Source organism: Thamnophis elegans, chromosome 7 (assembly GCF_009769535.1).
Source record: "Thamnophis elegans isolate rThaEle1 chromosome 7, rThaEle1.pri, whole genome shotgun sequence".
Classification (NCBI taxonomy): domain Eukaryota; kingdom Metazoa; phylum Chordata; class Lepidosauria; order Squamata; family Colubridae; genus Thamnophis; species Thamnophis elegans.
In genome coordinates, this window is record NC_045547.1 from 9,528,232 (window position 1) to 9,553,354 (window position 25,123).

General features: G+C 40.5%; 1 protein-coding gene across 9 annotated transcripts in view; it reads right to left on the reverse strand.

The window, feature by feature from the left end:
• Window positions 1-25,123, reverse strand: part of SOX5 (SRY-box transcription factor 5) — a 640,060-nt gene that overhangs the window by 424,337 nt on the left and 190,600 nt on the right. For 5 of the 9 annotated variants that reach the window (XM_032221307.1, XM_032221310.1, XM_032221306.1 and 2 more), the window contains one exon: window positions 7,987-8,218. The exons of 2 other annotated variants lie outside the window; for them this stretch is intronic. In XM_032221307.1, the coding sequence (XP_032077198.1) occupies window positions 7,987-8,217 (231 nt within the window). In that variant the 5' untranslated portion in view covers window position 8,218. The remainder of the gene's footprint in view (window positions 1-7,986; window positions 8,219-25,123) is intronic. 2 more of the 9 variants (XM_032221312.1, XM_032221311.1) reach the window with 1 other exon arrangement.

The following is a 25,123-nucleotide window of genomic DNA, read 5'->3' on the forward strand; positions in this document are numbered from 1 at the left end:
AAACCGCTTAGAGAGGGCTGAAAGGCCTATGAAGCGGTATATAAGTCTAACTGCTATTGCTATTGCTAACTGTGGTGCTAACGTAATAACTGCAGTAATTCCCTCAATCACCGGGCAAGAAAGGTTGCAAAAATAGGACAAAATTCACTTAAAAACTGTATCACTTAGCAACATAAATTTTGGGGTTCAATTACGGTCGTATGTTGAGGGCAATCAGAACCCAAAACAAGCAGCAGGATATTATGGGAATTGATCCCTCTGTTTTGCCTATCAGTTCTCACAGCATGTTAAATCTTGGGAAATCTTGGACCATCGCTGAGGAAAGGGCAAATTCAAACCTGGGAAAGAAAGTACCATATTTTTCGGAATATAAGATGCACCGGAGTATAAGATGCACCAAGATTTTGAAAAGGCAAATTAAAAAAAAAAAGTTTTTGCACTCTGCAAACCTCCCCAAAACGGTCCATTTTTCACAAAAACAGGCCTGGTTATTATTTTTTTTTTTTTTCAAAAATAAGGGCATGAATAACCTTTAGGAGGCTTATAGAGTGCTCAGGGGGGGGGGGAGCAAAAACGATCAAAAAATGGCCCATTATTCACAAAACCAGGCCCATTTTTTGTCAAAAAAGGGCATGGATAGCCTTTAGGAGGCTCATCAAGTGCTCCTCAGGGCTGGGGCTGGGGGGGCAAAATTGAGCAAACAACTGCCTGTTTTTTGCTCATTTCTGCCCTCCCCAGCCCCCAAGAGCACTCTGAAAGCTTCCTAGAGGCTCTACACGGCCATTTTGGTGAAGGGGGCAGGGTTTCGGGAAGCAAAAATGCTGTATTCAGTATATAAGATGCACCCAGATTTTCAGCCTCTTTTTTGAGGGAAAAAGGTGCGTCTTATACTCCAAAAAATATAATAGTAGACAATGTATTTTATGGGGATCTTTATATACAGGTAGTTCTCCTTGCGAACTAACCTAAAAATACAAGTTCGAGGTGTAGTTATAAAAGAAGAGACAGACATTGTCATCTCTGGAACTTAAAATATATTACCTACAGCTTTCGTTAGCCTCGGCTAACATCATCAGAGTGTAAAAACTACCATTGAAGAGATATTAGCTTTTATACATCATTGATCAATTTGGCCATTCCGCACCTGATATAGGCCCATCCACCTGCCTCCCACCTGTAATTAGCTCTGTCATTTTTACTTTAGACATGTTGATCGATGGAGGCTCAGTCCTCAACTTACAACCATTTATTTAATGACCGTTCAAAGTTACAACTGCACTAAAAAAATATCTATGGGGATTCTCAGTGATCCAGTTCATGGTTGTCCCAAAGTTGCTTTTTCAAAAGGCAAGTGGGTTTTGTTTTTTCTTGATGATGTTTCGCTTCTCATCCAAAAAGCTTCTTTAGTTCTGACTGAAAAGCGTCAGTTCTAAACTGAAAAAAAGGAGTTGGCAACCAATCCCTGCACTTAACAGCATCTCCCTGGTCAGGTGATCAAAATCTGGTTGCTTATCATCTGGCCTGTATTTGCAATGGTTGCAACATCCTGAGGTTATATGATTGTAACTTGCAACCATTCCAGTCACTGCGAAGTCGATGGGGGAAGTCGGATTTGCTTAAAAACCTCATGATTCACTTAACAACTGCAGTGAGTCACCTAACAACTGTGGAAGAAAGGTTGTAAAATTGGATGCGACTCACTTAACAACCACCTCCATTGTGGTTATAAGGTAAGGACTGCCTGTACAAGCATGCTTAGATGGACTTACCATTACTCTCCTCGTGAGCCAGGTTTAAGTCTTAGTGATTTCATTTAAAGAATGTCCCCGAAAATAAGGCAGGGTCTTATTTTCTTTTGACGCTCGAAATAAGCATTCGGCCTTATTTTGGGTGAGGTTATATTATTTTTGAGGTGCAGGAGGCGGTGAGCATGGGCACCTCATGTTCAATGCTGTGTTGCAATATTTTCAGGGAGGGCTTATTTGGGGGGGGTATTTTAGCGCATGCCCTCAAAAGCCCAAATTGGGAAGGTCTTATTTTCGGGGAAACAGGCAGTGGTGGGTTCCTACTGGTTTGGACCGGTTTGCCTGAACCGGTAGTGGTATGGCGGCTGGGGTTCCTGAGACCTGCAGTGACCCAAGCCCGCCACGGCCCCGAACCAGTTCCCCAGTGTCTTCTGCTGTCGCTGGTATGTTTCTGTGCATGCGCAGAACAGTTTTCAGTCAACTGCGCATGCACAGCAATGCATGGTGGGCATGTGCGGGAACGAAGTGAGCAGTGTGCGTGTAAAACGCCCTCTCAGCAAACTGGTAGTAAACCAGTTAGGAAGAGACCACTGGAAACAAGATAGTTTTCCTGGAACAACTTAGAAGCGGTTTCTTGTTGCTATGTTTTTGGGGATTTCCCAGTTTTAGCTCCAGCCCCAGAGTTTCTTGGAAGCCCCAGAGTTTCCTGGAAGAACGAACCAGGAAATCCCACCCCAAGAACTAACCAGGTCTGACTTTTCTTAGCCCTGCCCCTAACCACCTGCTGAGAATTCAATACATTACAGGTATTTCCACGAGAAGAAGAAAAAACCATGTTGGACCTTTCTGCTTTGTGTTTAATGATGAGGACAATGTCAAAATGAAAAAAAAACAAAAAACAGCCAACCTGATTTAACACGACAATAGCTGAATGTACAGAGATGGAAGCCAAGTTTTGAGAACTTAATACTCCCAGCCCTATCCATGGATCAATGAACCTGACCATGTTCCTTTCTCCTCTATCTAAACTGTTTTAAATTTCAGCCCTTTCTGCTTGATTGAGTTTGGGGTTTTGGGTAGATTCTTGTTCAAAACAATGAATGAATGGTAGGGAAGCGTTATCTGGCCCTCTCCCACACATGCACTTCGTTTCTCCCTTTGTCTCCTTTAGAAATGTTGAAACAACGCTTCGTCCTGATTCAAAATGTAGCTTCCCCCTCTTGTGTTTCTTCTCGCAAACTTTTATTGTTCTGAAACTATCACGAGGAAAGGAGGAGGAAGAGGAGGAGGGGGAGACTACAAATGCTTGCAATGGAAACCTAACAGACCAATAATAAGTGTAGATATTAAGGGGTTGATGATATTCTTTGCCCGCTTGGGTTTTCCTCTTTTCGAGGTGAAATTACTGCCCATCAGTGGTGGGGTCCTACCAATTCGGCCCGGTTTGGCTGAACCGGTAGTGGAATGCAGACCCGGGTCGCATAATCGGCAGGGACGCAGGCTGGCCATGCCCCCAAACCAGTTCCCTGGTCGCCACTGTCGCCATCCTTTTTGTTTTGTTTTGTGCATGTGCAGAACAATTTCCATTGAACTGTGCATGCGCGCACAGGGCGCATCCAGTGCCCGAAGCACATGCATGAGCGAAACAGCAGTAACCAGCTGAAACCCACCCTTGCTGCCTATGCATATATTCTCTTCCAAACAAATCCTTAGCCACCAGGCAGGTGATACCTCTCAAGAGATACTTCACTGAGAAAGACCAGTAGCACACCACATTCGTTGCAAAAATGACACATCTCCTGGTTTAATTCCTTGCATATATAAAACCGAGGACAGAAACAATGTGTCATAAAAAAGAAGCTGGCAGAGAGAAAGAAGGGAAGAGAGAAAGAAAGGGGATATTTATATTTTACTGTGAGGAAGAAATAAAAGACAAATGAGGAATTGACATGTTGGTACTCCAGATATTGCAGAGGTACAGACAGTTTTTGACTTACAACCGTTCATTTCGTGGCCAAAGTGACAACGGCATTGAAAAAAAAAAAGATTGATGATCATTTTTCACACCTACAACCATTGCAGCATCCCCATGGTCAGAGTGATTAAAATTTGCATGGTTGGTAACTGAATCATACCATATTTTTCGGAGTATAAGATGCACTGGAGTATAAGACGCACCAAGGTTTTGAAGAAGCATTTTTTTTAAAAAAAAGCTTTTAAACTCTGCAGACCTTCCAAAATGGCCTGTTTTTTTAAAAAAGAGGACATGAATAGCCTTTAGGAAATCTGTAAAGTGCTCCTGGAGGGGGGAAGTGAGCCAAAAATGGTCCATTTTATGCCAAAATTGGATTTTTTTTTGAAAAAAAGGGCACGCAAAGCCTTTAGGAGGCTGATAGAGTCCTCCTGAGGATGGGGGGGACAAAATTGAGCAAAAATGGACCATTTTTAGTTGATTTCTGCCCTCCCCAGCCCCCAAGAGCACGCTGCAAGGCTACTAAAGGCTCTGCATGGCCATTTTGGTGAAGGGGGTGGGGTTTTGGGAGGCAAAAAATGCTGTATTCAGTGTATAAGATGCACCCAGATTTTCAGCCCCTTTTTTGAGGGAAAAAGGTGCGTCTTATACTCCGAAAAATATGGTATTTACGATGGTTGCAGTGTCCTGGGGTCATGTGATCACCTTTTGAGATCTTCTGACAGGCAAAATCAATGGAGAAGCCAGATTCACTTAACATTCAGGTTATTAATTTAATAACTGCAGTGATTCACCTAACGACTGTGGCAAGAAAGGTCATCCAATGGGGCAAATTTCATTTAAGAAATGTTTCGCTTAGCAAGAGAAATTTCGGTCTCAACTGTGGTTGTAAGTCGAGGAATCTATCTATCTATCTATCTATCTATCTATCTATCTATCTATCTATCTATCTATCTATCTATCTATCCTATCTCCCCCCTTTATTACTTTTAGAAGTAACTCAAGACTTTGTTACACACACAATCCTTCTTCCACCTATTTTTCCAACAACAATCACCTTGGGGGGTAGATTGGGCTGAGAGAGAGTAACTGGCCCAAACTCATCCAGGTAGCTTTCATGCCCAAGGTGGGACTTGAACTCGTGGCCTCCTGCTTTCTAACCTGGTGCTGTGACCACTAGACCAAACTGGCTGTCAAAATAATAAACTTGTGAAAATGAATTTTAAAAAAATAACAGCCTGGCTTAGCAGCTGAATTTTTCATGCTCTACCACCACAACTGATTCAAACGAGTTATCTCCAAAACTCTCCACTTGAATACAATGGATACCAGTCCATGGTGCCGAATGTTTTGATCAATCCTTTCGGTTATGACTTTACAAGGGATTGGATTGTTTAGGGTTACTAGTTCTGGTTCAAGAACATGATCAGAGTCTCCTGTTTTCTGTTTTTAAATGCTTTGGGGGAAGAAAGCAAATTGGCTGGACTACAGTTTAAGATCAGTCGCAAACCAGAAGGACATTTCTAATAAAGGTTTAAGCACCAAGAATATCGGTCAGGGCAGTAGTGGGATTCAAAAAAATTTACTAGCGGTTCTGTGGGTGTGGCTTGGTGGGCATGGCTTGGTGGGCGTGGCAGTGGAAGGATACTGTGAAATCCCCATTCCCTCCCCACTCCAGGGGAAGAATATTGTAAAATCTCCATTCCCACTCTACTCCAGGGGAAGGTTACTGAAAAATCCCCATTCCCTCCCAATCAGCTGGGACTCGGGAGGCAGAGAATAGATGGGGGTGGGGCCAGTCAGAGATGGCATTTACTGGTTCTCTGAACTAGTCAATATTTCCGCTACCGGTTCTCCGGAATTGGTCAGAACCTGCTGGATTCCACCTCTGGGTCAGGGTTTTCTTAAAAGGTTGCCAAGTATTCCTGCCTCTGATTCATAGGGGCAACTTTTGAAGCAAGAACACCCCAAGATCACGGCTGATAAAAGATCAAAGAGGGAACTGATGCCCTTGGATGCTAAAAAAGAGAATCTACAATGAAGTATTGGCATTTAAGATGATCTGTTACACAATTCTCTCCAACCAGCTATGATTCTATCTGCAAATCCCTGGATTTCTGCAATCAGTAGCAATTGATGAATCTGTCAGTTGGTTTCCCAGAGTTTCCCCATTCTCCTTTCTTAAATATAATTTAATCTATTTCTGCATCAATTTAGAGTGCCTTCTTTTTTTTAAAAAAAACAACAACAACCTTGCATTTCTTTGATATATATACAAAGATTTCTGTAGCTAGTCTGTCAGAAGTCTGAATTTTTGGCAAACATTTCTCCTAAATTATAATGCATCGTTGTGCATGGTTTTCAGAAATGTATTGACATTTTGCTATCTATTTTTCCCTAATGCACAAAATTTTTATATGGGATCAATTCTGCATAAAAATCAGAGAAATGTGATTTGTGCATTGTATGAATAGTATGAAGTAGGTCTGCATGATTTTACAAACTAAGCACATTTTTCCTTTGTTACTAACGGTAAGCCAATATTCCATATTCTCTTTTAGTTCTAGCTGATCAGGGTTTTTTTTGGGGGGGGGGGTTTCCTCCTTTCATTCGGAGACAGAACTAAGAAAGAAAAAAATGGTCTGAAAGACTTGTATACATTTGCAAACTTCATGTTTATCAAATGCTTCGTTGTTAGTTGTAAATAGATGGGGATATCAAATCCGTTATCTATTGAAATAAACAGAGATGAAAACATCATATAAAAGAAGAAGGCATCTCCTTTGCATACCTTTAGGGGGGGATCTAATATGTGAATTACTAACATACTGTATTTTCCCAAAAATAAGACAGGGTCTTATTTTCTTTTGACTCCTGAAATAAGCGTGTGGCCTTATTTTCAGGAAGGACTTGTTATTTTGAGATGCAGGAGGCCCCTTAACGTTGGCCTGCGGATCAGCAGATCCAGAGAGGGCCGGAAGTTCTGTCTCTGTTTCTAGCACATTCTTTCCAGCCCTCCTGGGCCTGTTGCTCTTTTTGCGGCCGCCACTAAGAGAAGGGGCACAGTAGGTAGGGTTTGTGGTAGCGGCCTCCACAAGGCCATTCCATGTGGATGGCAGGTGCATGTCGGGCCTTTCCCTCCTTCCCCCAGGAAATGGCGGGGACCAACTGCACATGTGTTTAAATATTTTAGGGGAGGGCTTATTTTACTGCATGCGCTCAAAAGCCCGATTGGACTTATTATCCAGGGAGGTCTTGTTTTCGGGAAAACTGGGTATAAAGTGTGCCCTAATTTACACATTTCCGCATTTATTTGGATCAGACAGTGGGCAAGGATTCTGTGTGGTCGCTTCATATCTGAGAAGTAGAGAAGACACATGCAATTTTTATTTCTATGCAAGGGACTAATAATAGCCGCCCAGAGTCACCTTCTATTTATTTAATAAATAGAATAGAATAACAGATTTGGAAGGGACCTTGGAGGTCTTCTAGTCCAACCCCATGCCTAGACAGGAAACCCTACACCACTACAGACAAATGGCTATCCAACATCTTCTTAAAGACTTCCAGTGTTCGAGTGTTCACAACTTCTGGAAGCAAGTTGTTCCACTGACTAATTGTTCTAACTGTCGGGAGATTTCTCCTCAGTTCTAAGTTGCTTCTCTCCTTGATTAATTTCCACCCATTGCTTCTTGTTCTACCCTCAGGTGCCTTGGAGAATAGTTTGACTTCCTTTTCTTTGTGGCAACCCTTGAGATATTGGAACAATGCTATCATGTCTCTCCTAATCTTTCTTTTCATTAAACTAGACATACCCAGTTCCTGCAACCGTTCTTCGTATGTTTTAGCCTCCAGTCCCCTAATCCTCTTTGTTGCTCTTCTCTGCACTCTTTCCAGAGTCTCCACATCTTTTTTTATATCATGGCCACCAAAACTGGATGCAGTATCCTAAGTGTGGCCTTACCAAGGCATTATAAAGTGGTATTAACACTCCACGTGATAAATAATAAATAAAATGAATAAAATAAATAAGAACATTTCACGCCGTGATTGCTATCTAAAACCGGATGCAACTGGAGAGAACTGGAACGCCAGCAAAGATGGCGTTTTCACCCATGATGGAAAGGGGTCAGAGTTTTCTCATTATTGTGAGATGTTCCATCCATGCCAGTGGCAAAGTGGCTTGACGCACAAAAGGAGAGCTCTTTCGATGCCAAGGGGGAGTGCGAAGGCAACGCAACAGCACAATAGAGCCTGGAGGAGACCTACCATTGTGTGTTGCTGAGAGGTAGGAGTCCTAAGGCCGCAAGGCTCTCGCGTCAGCAGAGAAACTGGCTGAAATTCCTCAAAATAGGGCTTGTTGGGAAAACTCACATGCAAAGGAAGGTGAAAGGCTGGGAGGCCGCCACTCTCTTCCTCTTCCACTTTCTGTCTGCCTGTCACCATGGCTACCTCTCCATCTGCTTCCCCATACGGAGAAGCTGGTTGCTTGGAAGACATCCTACAAGGAACAAAAGAGGGGAAAATAATGAAACCTCCACATAAATCCTTAATGCCGTCATTGTGTGGTTAGGGGCCATTGTAACAGAAATGCCTTTTTGTGCTAGCCGAGGGCAGGAAGCCATCCAAATACCACCGCAAAGCACACACAACGCAGAACAATGGCCAAGCAGGTAGCAACAGAACAGTGCCTGTTTGTTGTGGGAATAATGCACTAATATAGCACTCTCTTGTATACCGGCCTCTTAAAACACATTCAAGGAGGTGGGAAGAAAAACTACCTAAGAACAACCACATAATGAAAATTCAATTCTATTTTGTGCATTAGTGGTGGGGAGGGAGAGAAATAACCCCTCTATTTTAGAACTCCGAAGGAGTCTTGCAAAATGAGGGAATGGAACAGATTTTTTTTTTGGTGTTGATTCGACAGGAAGGCAACAAAGCTCAAACTTTTTTTTTTTCCTTTTGTCTGCTCAGTTAGTAGAAGCACCGGCCCAAATTACATCCTTCTTGGGATTTTTGTCGGTTCAGTGGAAACGTATTTGTATGACTCCGCAGGAGGACTATCCCCATCGCTCAAGGCTAGTACCAACAAAAGAGTTATCCGTAAAGAAGAAACAACACTGCCTTTTCAGTTCAGCTTCAGAAATTGAGCAGTTTGGCACACCATGAGTTAAGCAAACGGGTTTCAATAAGCCAGTTTGATCTAGCGATTAAGGCACCAGGTTAGAAAGTGGGAGCCATGAGTTCAAGTCAGTGGTGAAATTCAAATTTTTTTTTACAACCCGTTCTGTGGGTGTGGCTTGGTGGGCGTGGCAGGGGAAGGATACTGTAAAATCCCCATTCCCTCCCTACTCCAGGGGAAGGATACTGCAAAATCTCCATGGCCCCCTCACTCCAGGGGAAGGATACTGCAAAATCCCCATTCCCTCCCCACTCCAGGGGAAGGATACTGTAAAATCCCCATTCTCTCCCTACTCCAGGGGAAGGATACTGCAAAATCTCCATGGCCCCCTCACTCCAGGGGAAGGATACTGCAAAATTCCCATTCCCACCCCACTCCAGGGGGAAGGATACTGTAAAATCCCCATTCTCCCCCTACTCCAGGGGAAGGATACTGCAAAATCTCCATGGCCCCCTCACTCCAGGGGAAGGATACTGCAAAATCCCCATTCCCACCCCACTCCAGGGGAAGGATACTGTAAAATCCCCATTCTCTCCCTACTCCAGGGGAAGGATACTGCAAAATCTCCATGGCCCCCTCACTCCAGGGGAAGGATACTGCAAAATTCCCAATCCCGCCCCACTCCTGGGGGAAGGATACTGCAAAATAATAAGAAAATAATAAACGTGGGATACAAAAATAAATAAATAAAAATAAAAGAGATGAAAAAAGCCCCTTGGCAGAACTTATATCAAAATGACCAAGAAGAAGAGATAATTGTATAACTATACTTATGTTTGGTATAAGGGAAATTGGAGGTTCCTTCTTTCTACTTTTCCTTATTCTTTGCTCCTTCCTTCCCTCCCTCCCTCTTTATTAATTTATGTTTGTTTTATGTTCTTTTTAAAAGTTTAATAACAGTTTATAAAATATCAGAACAGCCAAGGATCCTGTCCTTATTGTAAATGCACAACCTTTTGTTCATTCTACAGAAGTATCACCTCTCAAATTTCACAGCGCAGGACGACGAGATAAAAAGCATTCCCTTACACAGGTCCTGTGATTCATAAACAATTATGGAACTATATAAGCAGAGACTTCATCTTTGAAAAAAAAAAATCAATCCATCCCTTCTTTCCTTGAGATACTTACAGCCACGGAATTTAACAATCCAGAGTACCAGAGATAATGAAAGATGTCAAACCAATAACTTACTAAATTAAATAACAAAACATAAAGAAAAGAGTCAGAAAGACAGACAGCAGCTAAGAGCAGATGCATATTAATTTGTCATTAAGAATACAAGGAGATAGAACAGATGGAGCCAAGAAATTGGAAAGATAATATTGACAGCACTATTGCTACTAGAGAAGGTTCTATTTTTAGCTCAGAAGGAAGGAAGGAACCTTTGAGCTGTGTCTCCTACTCTCGCCATGGATGGTCACTAGTAAGGGGTGTTGGGAGTCGTAATTCAATGACAACTGGAGTACCATGTCCCAAAGATGCTTTTTCAAAAGGCAACTTGACTTCGTTTTTCCTTGAAGCTGTTTTGTTTCTCATCCAAGAAACTTCTTCACTTCTGAACTGAAGAACCAATGAAGCTTCTGGATGAGAAGTTTAACGTCTTCAAGGAAAAACAAAGTCCAGTTGTCTATTGAAAAAGATAACCATGAGCTGGATGAGCGAAACTCTCTATAGACATGGGATGCCATGTGTTTCCTAACCAGGATCAAGCCTGTCATGGCCGAGAATTCAGGAGCTGATTCTGAATGCAAAGAAGCTGCTTCAGCAAAACCTGTGGAATGTCAGCCTCAGGAGTTACAAAGCCAAGAATCCCCTGAGGCTGAACAAACATAGGTCCCGCATGAGCAGTTGGAGCATTCAGAGGAGGAGGATGTTGGATCTCCCATCCCCCCCAATGCATATTGAGTAAAGAGGAAGACAGAATAGAGATGTTCTATGAGGCTCCTTGCCAAGCAAGGGAGTAAATCTCTTGATTAGTGCAGCTTGCCCCATGATCCCTTGTTGGAAGCAACTTTCTGATCTTCAGCTCCTGCTTGATGTTTATGGGGGCTCTGCTTGTGAAATTCTGACCTCTGGATTGACTGACAAGCCTGACCTGACTTTTGGAATTCTGGACTGAATTGTGACTATTCTTCTGCACTCTCCTGTTAAAAGCCAAACCATTTGGGCAATCTTCCTTCAAAGACTGTTTTGGTTTACATCCCTTGTCTGCTGTTACCTCCTCAATCTTGAACAAAGTGTAATTTACATAGCAGCAGTCTGTGTCAGTGTAAAAATTGAAATTAAAAGCAGGACAAAGTTTTAGCATAAAAGGAGCTGGAATTGAAAGAAGAGTTTTAATGATGAACTGATATGATGGGCAGATCCACACAAAAATAGAAATAATGTTTAGGACACTCCAGTCTCGTGACCTTCAAATTCTTGGTCTTTAAACCTATTTGCCAGATTGATTTAGAATTATAGAAGATGAAGACCAATCCACCTAGAAGACACCATACTGAAGACTCCTGGTTTCATAACTTACAACAAGTACTTAAATAAAGTACTTATATGCCACACTGAAGTATGTGAAGATAAATGGGATAGAAAAATAACATGAGACATTGAAATCTCTGACTGTTAATGATAGCTTCTAAAAGAAGCTTAAAGAAACTTTAGAAAAGAAATTTATCAAAGTTTTGTTTTTAAGTTTGATGTTTGAGTATCACAGTTCTGTGTGAATGAGTGAGGAATGGGGTTTCCTCTTCTTTTTCTAATTGAGCCATTTTGATCATATTCTCCAATGTAAATATGAACGTGAGTAATATAAACGTCTAAAAATAATAAATGTGACATATGGCCCTGGGAAAAAGCATACATTGCTTTAAATAAGGGAGGGAGGCACTGAATATTGGGGGAAATAAATTAAAGTCTAGTGGGACTCAGGATTCCATAATGAGGCAGCTGCTTTCAAGAGTTCTAAAAAGGTGCTACACTCTAACCACTGCGAGGTGGCACAGTGGTTAGGATGCAGCACTGCAGGCTACTTCAGCTTACTGCAGTTCTGCAGTTCGGCTGTTCAAATCTCACTGGCTCAAGGTTGACTCAGTCTTCCATCCTTCCGAGGTGGGTAAAATGATGACCCGGATTGTTGGGGGCAATATGTTGACTCTGTAAACTGCTTAGAGAGGGCTGAAAGCCCTATGAAGCGGTATATAAGTCTAACTGCTATTGCTATTGCTATTGTACCCATGGGCTCCAAGTCACTGCTTTAGAATCAATTTCCAAGTTTTGCACAGTCCTAAAATCTAGCAGTTTCAAAAAAAAAAAAACACATGAGAGGAAATAAAGTGTTTCTATTCCCCCCCCCCCCGCCCGGAAAAAAAAATCACTCAGGTTAGTAATACAACCCCAAGGGAAAAGAATCTGATGTCAGGAAAGATTGAAGGCAAAAGGAGAAAGGGACAGCAGAGGATGAGATGGCTAGATTGTGTCATCAACGCAATGAACATGAGTTTGGACAAAATTTGGGAGACAATAGAGGACAGGGTTCTGTTGTGCTGTCGTCCACTGGGTCACAAATATTTGGACATGACTTAGAGTCACAACAACAAAAACAGCCACAGCACCCACTGTGCATTGGACAGTTGCCAACACAGCAGATAAGTATGTTTTTTTTTTTTTTTTTTACAAAAGGGACCTATAAAAAGTGATGCTCAGCTATTTGAAAGAGGGACCCTGCTCTATTTGTTGGGCATTAACCGTCCATCTGTGTTTAATATTTCTTTTGCCAAAAATGGCTACCTTTGTTTTATTACAAATTTATCTTCAATTATCCTTATACCGCTTCAAGCCAAGCAGTAACTAAAAGAACCCTTCAGAACCAAATACTATGTTCTTTAGGAGCAAAACAATAAAATAACATCAAAAGCATTTTTTCCCAACAAACAGGAATGATAATGGTAAACTAGAAGCATTTTTAGCACAGCAATTTATTTCAGAGTAGAAGATGGATTGATGATGAGATCAGCAGCCTGGGGCGAAGATATGACAAGATACTATTTATTAAATTTACATCCCTCATTTCCATCAAAAGTGGCATTCAGGATGATTGACAATAGTAAAATACAGAAAACAACCTGAATTCTGAACAGGAGGAGTTAGTTAAAAGGGAGATCAGCTAAACAAAAGGAAAGGTATCCTTGTTTTGTTTCCATTCAATCCATTCTCACCTGAATAATATATGTTGACAAATGGAGCTATTTGCCTACTGCTCTTTGTTGAACCATCACAACAGAAAAAAAAATGTATGCAGGAAAACAAACAGTTTGTAAAAATCCAGGTTTTCAAATGGCCTCACTCACTTGACTGTCTGAATTTCATCCCCTTTAGGGAGCGCAGGCACCAGGGTGGGGGGAAATGCCCCATCCATAATTTATTGTACACTAACAATATTTATTGTACACTAACAATTTATTGTACACTAACAATAAACAGATAATCCTTAATTTACGGTCACAAATGAGCCCAAAATTTTTGTTGATAAGCAAGGCAGTTGTTAACTGAGTTGCCCCACTTTACAACTGTTCTTGCCACAGTTGTTAAGCAAATCACTGCAGCTGTAAGTTATTTACCTGGTTGTGAAGTGAATCTGACTTCCAGGCTGATTTTGCTTGTCAGGAGGTCACTAAAAGTGATCACATGATTCTGGGACACTGCGACGGTTATAAATACATGCCCAGAGTCTGAATTTGGATCGCGTGACCATGGGGATCCTGAAAAGGTTGTAAGTGTGAAAAACAGTCTTAAGCCACCTTTTTCAGTGCTGTTGCAACTTCAAATGGTCGCTAAAAGGATGGTTGTATGTCGAGGACTACTTATAACCATTAGTTATATAAGTAACGTCATGGGTCCCAACTACCAGGCTGCATCCAAACTTTTTTACCCGTGAAGTGGAACAGCTTGCCTTCAGAAATTGTGGACGCTCCATCGCAGGTTCTTTTTTGAGAATGGTTTAGACCAAACTCGTGTCAAACTCGCGTTGTTCATGGTGTTATCACATATGTATTGTGATTTTTTCCCGCTTCACTAAACCGGGCATGGAGCCTGTTCCCAGTGTGCGCATGCGCAGAGTTACCAGATGAAGGGAACAGCTAAAGAAAAGGGGAGTAAGGCCACAGGTGGAAGCTGAATGGCTCCTCCCAGAGGAAATAAAAGAGAAGGGAAAGGGGAGTGGAGTTTGCAGGAGACCATTAGTTCACTTAATTGGTTCATGATTCTCCAAGGCTCCTTGCCAAGTTTTGCAGATATCGGCCTGTCAGCTCTCAAAGCCAGATAAGGTCTGTGACTGCAAATCCTCCCTTGAAAGACTTTGCTGGGTATGAATGAGCAGATTTCACAATAAATTAATAAAAGGAGTTTTTATTGGGACAAAAGTTTGCTTCATGCTCTTGGGAAGCCTCGGTCAGAACACTGTTTGAGCATGCGGCTGGGCTAGAAGACCTCCAAGATCCCTTCCAGCTTATTCTATTCTAACTTACGTTTTATCTTCTAATTATTCGACGTAGCTGGCAGAAACAGAAATATTGACCCCCAATTAGTTGCCTGCAAAGAACTGAGATTGCTTTTAGTTTGGCAGATAGAAGCTGTGCAAGCTTGAGACATAAAGGCTCAGAAAATATCCCCCAATAAAAGTGAACTAAAATAAATGGGGTAACTCTATTTCTGTAAAGTCCCCATTAATGGCAATGGAGTTTACAAGGAGAATGGCTTGTAAGTGTACACCCCCTTTGTTACTAATAGAAGAGGATATCTGTAGCTCGGGGAAGAACTGTGGGGTTTCCTTGGTGCTATCTGAACATGGCTCTTTTCTTGCAGATGTTTCATTACCCAACTAGGCAACATCATCAGTCCTGGACCCTAGCACTGATCGTGTTACTTAATTGGATAATGAAACGTCTGCAAGAAAACAACCAAGCTCAGAAGAGGACCCCACACCTCTTTCTTAAGCTATATTGTTAACCTTCCAATTTTGGCTCTTTCAGCCTAGGACAGTGTTGGCAAACCTTTTCAAAAACAAATGCCGAAACGGAAGCACGCGCGGGGGAAATGCTGGAAACCTGAAGACCAGCTGACTGGCGCACACATATGGGAGCACCGAAAACTGGAAGAGTAGTTCCCCGGCACATGTGTGTGTTCTGGGAAGCTGAGCTTCTGATTTCTGGCATGCACATGTGCACCGGTCACTTGGTCTTCCTGTTTCTGGCGTACATGCACATACAAAGACCAGCTGGCCGGCGCATATGTATGCACCAGAAACCAAAAGCTCAGCTTCCCAGTGCATACATGTGCGCCAGAGAGTTGGTCTTCCAATTTCTGGCACTCCCGTGCGTGTGAAGACCAGTGTGCTGGAACCCAGAAGAACAACAGGAGGTATCTGGCATGCCCGAAGAGATGGATCTGCGTGCCACTTCCGGCACATGTGGCATAGGTTCGCGATCACAGGCCTAGGATGACTTAAATTGCCATCTTCTGTTCTTAACATGACAGCAGCAAAGCACCTCATATTCAAAACAAAAAGAAGTTGTCGGCTCGTGTACAGCCATCATTAATCCCCCCTCCCCAATTGCTCAGACCAAAAAAAATTATGTCTATTCTAATCTTGCTTCCTTCAGCAAGAAATACACATCCAGAAATATGTCAAGAATACCAGAAAAGGGTTTTTTTTTTTGGGGGGGGGGGAGGAGAGGCACGGTTTATCCCTGTCCTTTAAAGTGACAAACACCCAATGTGCCAAAAGAAAAAGATAGGAGGTTATAAATTGGAACTTGTTGAGGAATTAATTAAGGGATTCATCAATCATTACGCAGCTAACACCACATCTATATGTAGATGCAGTTAAAATCCCATCATCTGCCATAACCTTCCTGCAATCTACAGGTTTGCAAAGCCTCCAAGTCCTTTTCATTTGCCTATTTATAAATGATTTTGTATAATCTAGCATTAAGAACTGTAATTATAAAACAGCATTAAAAGCAGGCCTGCATGGTTATGGATAATTATAGTTGGTATACTTTGGAGCAGACAATCTCAACAGAAATAGAAACCTTTTTTCATTCAAACACAAGCTTTGCCATTTTGACAGTTCCAAGTCCATGGGATATATAACAAGATGGTTTAAACCAGTGTTTCTCAACCTTGGCAACTTGAAGATGTCCGGACTTCAACTCCCAGAATTCCCTAGCCAGCGAATGCTGGTTTAAATCTATGTCTTATTCCCACCCCCCTTTATTTCTCTTTTATTTTCCCTTAGAAAAATTGTTCTTAACTTCCCTCCTCCTTCTCCTGAAACTAAACTGCTTTCTTACCAACCCTTGGAGAGGCTTGATCAGAGCTAAATAAATAATTTTTGATATCTAGGAATAAAATGAACTCTCCCTGGGTTTTCCACCAGCTTTTTCGAAGTTCAGCTTTTTTAAATAGCTCAGCCTTCAGCTTTGAATTCTACACAGGACCGGCTTTCCACATTCAACATGAATGAAAGATATGTTGTTCCTCTATCGTTGGAATATTAGAATTCGGGGGTCACCCAGTACAGCTGACTGGCAGTTAATTTAGCACATCTCTTTTGTTTAATTTACTGAACAATCGTACCACTGGGTAGATTGCCCATTATTGACTTCCACTGGTCTTTCAAAAAAAAAAAAAAAGGAGCAGGGCATAGATTTAGGGGACAGAAAGAGGCATCTGTGTTGCAGAGAATAAAAGTGGGTGGCCCAAATCAGCTTGAAAATTGGAGAAGGGTGCAGGGAAACTGTGTGATAGTCAGATTTGGTAGAAAGCCATGTGCAACAGAAGAAAAAAAAACTTTTATATATTTATTTTTTTGCAGAAAAAGTGGAAAAAACTTCGCCTTTATCCTAAGAATATTACAGATTCTACATAGGTTGCTGATTGGATTCACACAACAGACTAAACTTAACTAAATTATCTCACTTTCTATATATAAAAAACATACATTGAACATAAACCATAAATGGGCTGAAAAATTAACCAAGCATAAACTAGAAGCATAAACTAAACAAATGGGCTGAAAAATCAACTAAGTTTAATACTCAACTCCCTTCATGGGTTGTATGAATGCAGCTGCTGGATCTTTCACCAATATCTTTAAAGCAATGTGTATACACTATTCATACATGTGCATACATTCACAAACATTATTTGATATATCTTTTGACATACACTATCATTGTTTTACATTGTTCTTACACTTAACTTAATACTGAAACTACACATCTTCAGTAAAGTCTCCTAAATCTTAACTTAATCATATAAATGAAGGTCACACAAAATGTTAAGCCAAAATAAAGTTTCATAGGTTGTACAAATGCAATCATTGGGGTTGAGTTTACTGTGTGAACTTGGCTTAAGGACTAAATATAAAAGTGCTCCAAGGCCCACAAAAGTTATTTGTTGAAGTTTAAATTATTCAAGATTCATTTATCTATCATTACGTTTTGAAGGTCTACTCCGAGCAGGACTACATTTGGATTTCACCCATTTATTGTTTCTAACAAATGGTACTAGGATATATCTAGTTGGACACCAACTCCCAAAGTACTCCATTAATTAGAAGACAAATATTCAACAGTTGCTTCCTTGGCAGGCTAAAATGTCTATCTCCCACTCATTTAGCTCAATTGTTGTTTTTTTAATACAAAAAGAAACATAATAAAGATTGTTTCTCAAAAATTCCAAGCTCTCATTTGTTACGGTTAAAAAGAAATCATGAGACTAAATAAATAAAAATTAGCTTTCAGCTGCCAATCATTCTGAAACATAATAATCTGTTAATTATTACTTTCTGCGAATACATCAATCATTCTCTCTTTTTCATACACACGCATGTTATTATGGGGAAAGGGGGGAAAAAAAGACTGAAGAAAAATAACTGTAAAGGGAAAACTATGGCATGTTTAACACATTTTGAACAAGGAAAGTCTTAGCCAACCAGCATCCGAGGGAAAAGCCACCTTAAACCCTCCTCTAGTGCAATTTAGTTTCAATTAAGTGAGCTTAGCACTCAAGCTCCAGTAAATGAAAATCAAAGTGAATTATGTTGACAGCAGTTGCCAAAACATTGCTTAGAAGAAGTCAAGGTGCATGTCCCACAGTTGTGAGGATGGGAGGGAAGGGAAGATAGGAACAGATGTTCCAAATGCACAACTCAGAAGGGTACAGATGTAGTATATTAAGAGAGGCAGCTCAGGAACAACAATAATTGGGAAAAGAGGAATTCTCCTATCCTGAGATTCTAAAATCAATGGCTAGTCAAAAATGGGGGGTAGCTTTGAGTGCCAATAGTTGCATGCCAAAGGGACTACACTCTAAATGGTAAGGAGGAGCAGAAGAGACTAGAACCAAGGTTAAATATGATCTGATTTATCTTTGTATTTAATTAATTAAATGTATATTGAGGCAATGGCTCCCAGTGCTTCCCCTTGTGCCCTGCTTGAATGGTTCAGAAGGAACATACCCAAAGGGGGAAATGTGTCCATCCTAAGTTTCAATGTGTTTTCCCCTAATCTAGAAGCTGGAGGAATTTCGAGCTTTAGTGGAGAACGGGGGTCTCCAAACTTGGAGACTTCAACTTCCAGAATTCCCCAGCCAGGATGGGACTTGAAGTCTACAAGCCTTAAAGTTGCCAAGTTTGGAGAGTCCTGTGTAGAAGAAAGAATAAGTTGCCCCATTGTCTTGGCTACAATATAGTAGTAAACTTTCTGGATCTGACCTATTCATAATCTTGTGTTATTAGCAACTTGTAGGAGAAGGAATGGCAGAACCTGGGGGAAGAGTAAAAAGAGGCATCAGCTTAGAATCCCTATGTAGCCACAAATAGAGCTAGATAGGGTGCTGTTGATCCTAACTCTAACCAGGAGCTGACCATTAGTTGGGAAGATTCCCTTTTAGCAATAAATCAGCTTAATTCACTGGTGAAATTCAATTTTTTCTACTCGATTCTGTGAGCGTGGCTTAGTGGGTGTGACTTGGTTGGCATGGCTTGGTTGGCATGGCTTGGTGGGCATGGTAGGGGAAGGATACTGCAAAATCTCCATTCCCTCTCCACTCTGGGGGAAGGATACTGGAAAATCTCCATTCCCTCCCCACTCTGGGGAAGGGATACTGCAAAATCTCCATTCCCTCCCCACTCCAGGGGAAGGATACTGCAAAATCTCCATTCCCTCCCCACTCCAGGGGAAGGATACTGCAAAATCTCCATTCCCTCTCCACTCTGGGGGAAGGATACTGGAAAATCTCCATTCCCTCCCCACTCTGGGGAAAGGATACTGCAAAATCTCCATTCCCTCCCCACTCCAGGGGAAGGATACTGCAAAATCTCCATTCCCTCCCCATTCTGGGGCCAGCCAGAGCTATTATTTGCCAGTTTTCCAAAATACTCAAAATTTCCGCTGCTGCTTCTCCAGAACCTGCTGAATTTAACCCCTGCCTTAATGAACCTTCATGTGAGCACCTGATCTTTCTCACTTGACACAACGGCAGTAGCTCACCTTGATCACAATAGCAACAAAACCTGGATTAAAAACCAATGACATCATCATTTTTGTTTTAAAAAAAAGCACTAGGTAAAAACATTATCCAGGGCAGTGGAGGATAGTGGACATGAAGTAAAAAAGAATGGGAACTAAAGAATAAAAGGTATAGCCATTTTGCTTGTTATACAGTAAGCATCAACAGAATGTTCAGCCATGAATTCAATGAGAAGAAGAAATAGTTATGGATGGCTCTCATTCATCAGAAGATTGCACTGGGATTTTTTTTTTTTTAATAAATGAAGAAAAGTAGGGCAAACCCATTTTTTTGCTGGAATTGCTCTTTAGGAGATTTGTTTGGCCATTGGAATGCAATCATTTTTTCTCAATTGAGCATGTTTGGATGCTGAGGCTATTCTGATAAAATGGTTATCAACTAGGTAACATAATCAGTGCTAGATAATTCCACTCTCTTGTAGAAATAATGATGTTAGCTAGTTGGGTAATGAAATATCTGCAAGAAAACAACTAAGTTAAAAGAGCATCAGCACTCCATAGTTTAACTCTGAGCTACTAATATTCTTTTCTATTGGTAATATAGTTATCATAAAGAAGAGTGGAGGACAGTTTCCAGAAAAGATTGTGTGATCAGGTTTCCTTCTTTGCTTTCTTATCTCTTCTAGATCCTACCCCAAAATGATTCCTATCCCATATTTCACTTTATGTTGTATTATTTTTTTCCAAGCAAATATGCCCACAAAACCTCTGGTTTTTATTTTCTGAGAACCAATATATGTGTGTGGGGGGGGATCATGTTGCTGTTTTGCAACATCTAACATTTTGATTTCTTTATTTTAAATTAAAACACTTTAGACAAAAATTTACACTACTTAAAAAGATTCCAGAGAAGGTCTTTGAATGCTGACGTCAAATGACGTCATTTTGCAAATAGTATATGATCCTAAGTAGAACTCCCTTTTATATTTATTGCCTTAAAAAGAGGAAAATAGCATGTTTTACCTTAAAGAACATCTATTTCTTCTTTAGTGCAATAAACAATTTATAGCTAAGTCAAAAGAAGTTAAAAAAAAACAGATTTGCTCTGAAAAATTCTGTTTGAAATTTTCTACAATAATGCTGGATTCTGAATAATTTCCAGATACTATGAAATATATACATTTCTGAGTAATACGTTAATTTACATTAATCACATTTCTGAGGTATGTACTTGACATATGACAATATTTAATTTCAGTATTTGACAAGGAGACAGTTCATGTTTGATCCTATTTGGCATCTGGCCTAAAATAGCACTTAATAATTGAGAAACATGTTAACTAACATGTAATATTTCTAAGGTGGCTTTTAACAGAACATTAGGTAGAATGCACCTGAAATTATATATTTCTGACGAGCAGAATAAGGAGAAAATGTAGATAGATGATAAATAGATAGATAGATAGATAGATAGATAGATAGATAGATAGATAGATAGATAGATAGATAGATAGATAGACAGACAGACAGACAGACAGACAGATGATAGGTAGGTAGGTAGGTAGGTAGGTGGGTGGGTGGGTGGGTGGGTGGATGGATGGATGGATGGATGGATGGATGGATGGATGGATGGATGGATAGATAGATAGATAGATAGATAGATAGATAGATAGATAGATAGATAGATAGATAGATAGATAGATAGATAGATAGATATGGAGATATACTTTACAAATAACCTATTCCTTATTTTTCTGGAAGGAATCCACCAATATTTGATAGCTCATATGTTAAAATTTTAGTAATCAATATATTATATTTACCATGTTAATATTGTATATGGTTTTACCATGCTGTAATCTGCCCACAGTCGCTTGATAGAAGAGGATAACAATTAAATAAATAAAATCAGTATTACCTCAGATTTAATATCTGGTGGAACAAGACACTACAAACATATTCCCGAAATCTAAAATTCAATATATTGGAAGTAAACCTTCATAATTTAAGATCCAAACTTAAATCTGGAATTCAAAGAGTTATCTTAAGACGCGTGAATGGAGAGCCAAGGTGGCGCAGTGGTTAAATGCAGCACTGCAGGCTACTGCTAGATCAGCAGGTCAGCGGTTCAAATCTCACCGGCTCAGGGTTGACTCAGCCTTCCATCCTTCCGAGGTGGGTAAAATGAGGACCCAGATTGTTGGGGGCAATATGCTGACTCTCTGTAAACCGCTTAGAGAGGCCTGAAAGGCCTATGAAGCGGTATATAAGTCTACTGCTATTGCTATTGCTATTGCTAATTGGGACTTTTTTTTCCCCTTTGCTAGTTTCAAATATATAGCCAACTCTTTCATCCACAGAGCTTCATGATCAAAACATTTAATCATTGGCAAAAGCAGAAAGAAAGTTACAGAGTTTAGGAATGTGAAGAGGTGACAACTGGAATCTGCTTGGTTGGTTTAATGCTCCAGGTTACTCTTCGGTTGCTCAATAAATACCAGCTTCTGGTAACCACCAACATTTAAACAGCTGTCCTAAGAGAAATGTCTTAGGGATGCCATCATGGCTGCAACCCTAGGAAGCATTTCAGAAGGACCACAGCGTGTCAAAGACAATAGATTTCCATCAACACAAATCTGGAAGCAGCAGGAAGTGGTTATTGTTGGCAAGTTGCAAAAGCCAAGCCCTATCAGTAACTTTTTCCATACAGAGGGCTTCTGCTTGACTGGTTCTGAATTAAAGCTGCAATGTTCATCCCTTGCTTTCATTAAAGCTTGATGTTAGGACTTCCCTCTGTTTCTTTCCTGTTCTCCTGCTGGGATGACTTCTTTTATTTAGTTTTTCAATTCATTAGTGAATTTGCATCTACACGTTTTTTGGGGGCTAAATAACCAAACAAACCACACTGAAAGTAATGCTAATGGGGATACCACGTCAGAACCAATACCATTAAAATCAAAGTTAAGGGGGGAAAAACCCTAAAATCAAAATCAATAAAATAGCATTCCAATCAATAACAAGTTAAAATCTTGGGGAAAACGATTTGGTTTGGGGATTTATATCTTATTTTATTTATTTTATTATTTAACTACCGTATTTCCCCGAAAGTAAGACAGAATCATATTTTCTTTTGATCCCCGAAATAAGCACTTGGCCTTATTTTTGGGGAGGTCTTATTACTTTTGAGGTGCAGGAGGCGGCGAGCATGGTCATCTGATGACTGCTGCTGTGTTGCAATATTTTTGGGGAGGACTTATTTTCAGGGGAGGGCTTATTTTAGTGCATGCACTCAAAAGCATGATTGGGCTTATTATCTGGGGAGGTCTTATTTTCAGGAAAACAGGGTAAATAGCAATAGCAGTTAGACTTATATACCGCTTCATAGGGCTTTCAGCCCTCTCTAAGCGGTTTACAGAGTCAGCATATTGCCCACACAGTCTGGGTCCTCATTTCACCCACCTCGGAAGGATGGAAGGCTGAGTCAACCTTGAGCCGGTGAGATTAGAACCGCCGAACTGCAGATAACAGTCAGCTGAAGTAGCCTGCAGTACTGCACTTTACCCACTGCGCCACCTCGGCTCTTACGGGGAGTACTGTACGGAGGCTGGACATACTTCCCAGGAACGGTATTCAATAGGAATCACATTGAAGTTAGCCAAAATAACAGCCATGGAACATTTTCAGAATTGTCTTTTCACTAATCCAAGCAGTTTAGTAATTTCATAATTTATTAAAGTTTCAGAATCCAATCTGGATTGGTCACTGGGATCAGAGGTTTTGTATTCCAAGCTTTCATAGTCATGTTGGAGCCCATCTTGCCTCCAGCAAGAGTCCAAAAGCTTCGAATACAAAACCTCTAATCCCAGTGACCGACCCAGATTGGATCCTACGATGTTATCCTGGGACATTTATATCCGCCTTCATTCGTATTAAGTTCCCACTATAATGTCATCCTTCTACCTTTTTTTTAAAGGCAAAGATACTGCCGTTCTTTTTATTATGATGATTCCTATTTACATATAGAATTCACAACGAAGGAAGCATCACATGAAGACATACATATTTTCCCTTGGATACTGTCAAACTGCTCATATAACCCACGTTACACCTATCCTCCACGAGCTGCACTGGTTACCGATCAGTCTCCGGATACGCTTCAAGGTGCTAGTCGTAACTTATAAAGCCCTTCATGGTATTGGATCTGGGTACTTGAGAGACCGCCTGCTGCCAATTACCTCCCACAGACCCATTAGATCTCACAGGGTTGGCCTCCTCCGGGTTCCATCTACCAGCCAATGCCATCTGGCTACTACCCGGGGGAGGGCCTTCTCTGTGGCAGCTCCGGCCCTCTGGAATGAACTCTCCGCAGGGATTCGGACCCTCATCTCTCTCCAGGCCTTCCGAAAAGCCAACAAAACCTGGCTTTGCCAGCAGGCCTAGGGGTGATGAGTTCCCTCATCACCTTTCAAGGCAAGAGAATAAGCTCCTAACTATAACATTTGACTGGACTTCTTCCCGCCAAAATACTCGCTATTTTGAGAGACAAATGTTCCTCCATTTAATGAAAAGATCCACAAATGTTTGCAACTATCAACTCTGACAGGACTTAACTGTTGCCAAATTGCAACACATCCTTTGCAGGGGAAGCTGTTTTAAACCCTTGAAATTTAATTGCATGCTGGTGTCATCTTAGGGTGTGCATTAAAGTCCATATGAAACACAGACGGAGCAATAATTTCAACTACCATTAACAATCAGAGCTCTTCCAAACTCAAGTTCATTTTTATTTGCAATGGACCATAGTTTTTTAGTCCATCAACATCACCCTTCGAGGTTTTCTTTGTATCCAGACAAGAATCCATTAATATTTATTGCAGATATATAATTTTGATTACATCCCCTTCTTCACTCTGTTTCCCCCAGATATGCCATATAACAATAACAGTCTATATTATTTTAAATCCATACCTTTTATTTCTCCCTTAAACAAGGCCTTTTGTAAACAAGCAAAAGTGCATTTAAATATTACAAATTTAATTCTGGAGGAATCCCTCTAACATGAAAATGTGCGACATTCATGCACTGAACTATGTTGTTTAATGTATGTATAATCACCAACATCTTAACAACAAACACAAGTTCTATCCTGAACACTTGTTTTGTATTGCACAACACTGTTTAACATTTAGGCACGTTTTAAAGGTGTCGATATGCTTATTTTAGAGAAACAGAGCAGAGTGACATATTTTAATGCATATTTTACAAATGTGTACATTTCTACATATGTCTTGAGGACAACATTTGCGTATACATTTACAAGCATCTATTTTGGAGAATTAAATATTATAGTCAGCAAAATACCAACTCAAAAAGCATCAATATTTAAGCATAAGATTTTAATCTGGTCTCAATCTGGTATTTGGTAGAGAAAGAGGCTTCTAATATGTTTGAAAAATATAAGGTTGTAAACTTAAACGTAGCTGCTTTGGATAGTGAGATATGCGGCATATATAAATTGATAATAAAAAAATAATAATCCTAATTAATTTTGAGCAGATATATTTAATACTAAAAAAAATACAAAGGATGCTAAATGAATTTCTCTAACACACAAAGCAAGTGTAGTAAAATTGAATTAGATTTATATTTAAATATGTTAAAGTGTTGTACCAGTTTTGCGAAGTTTGAC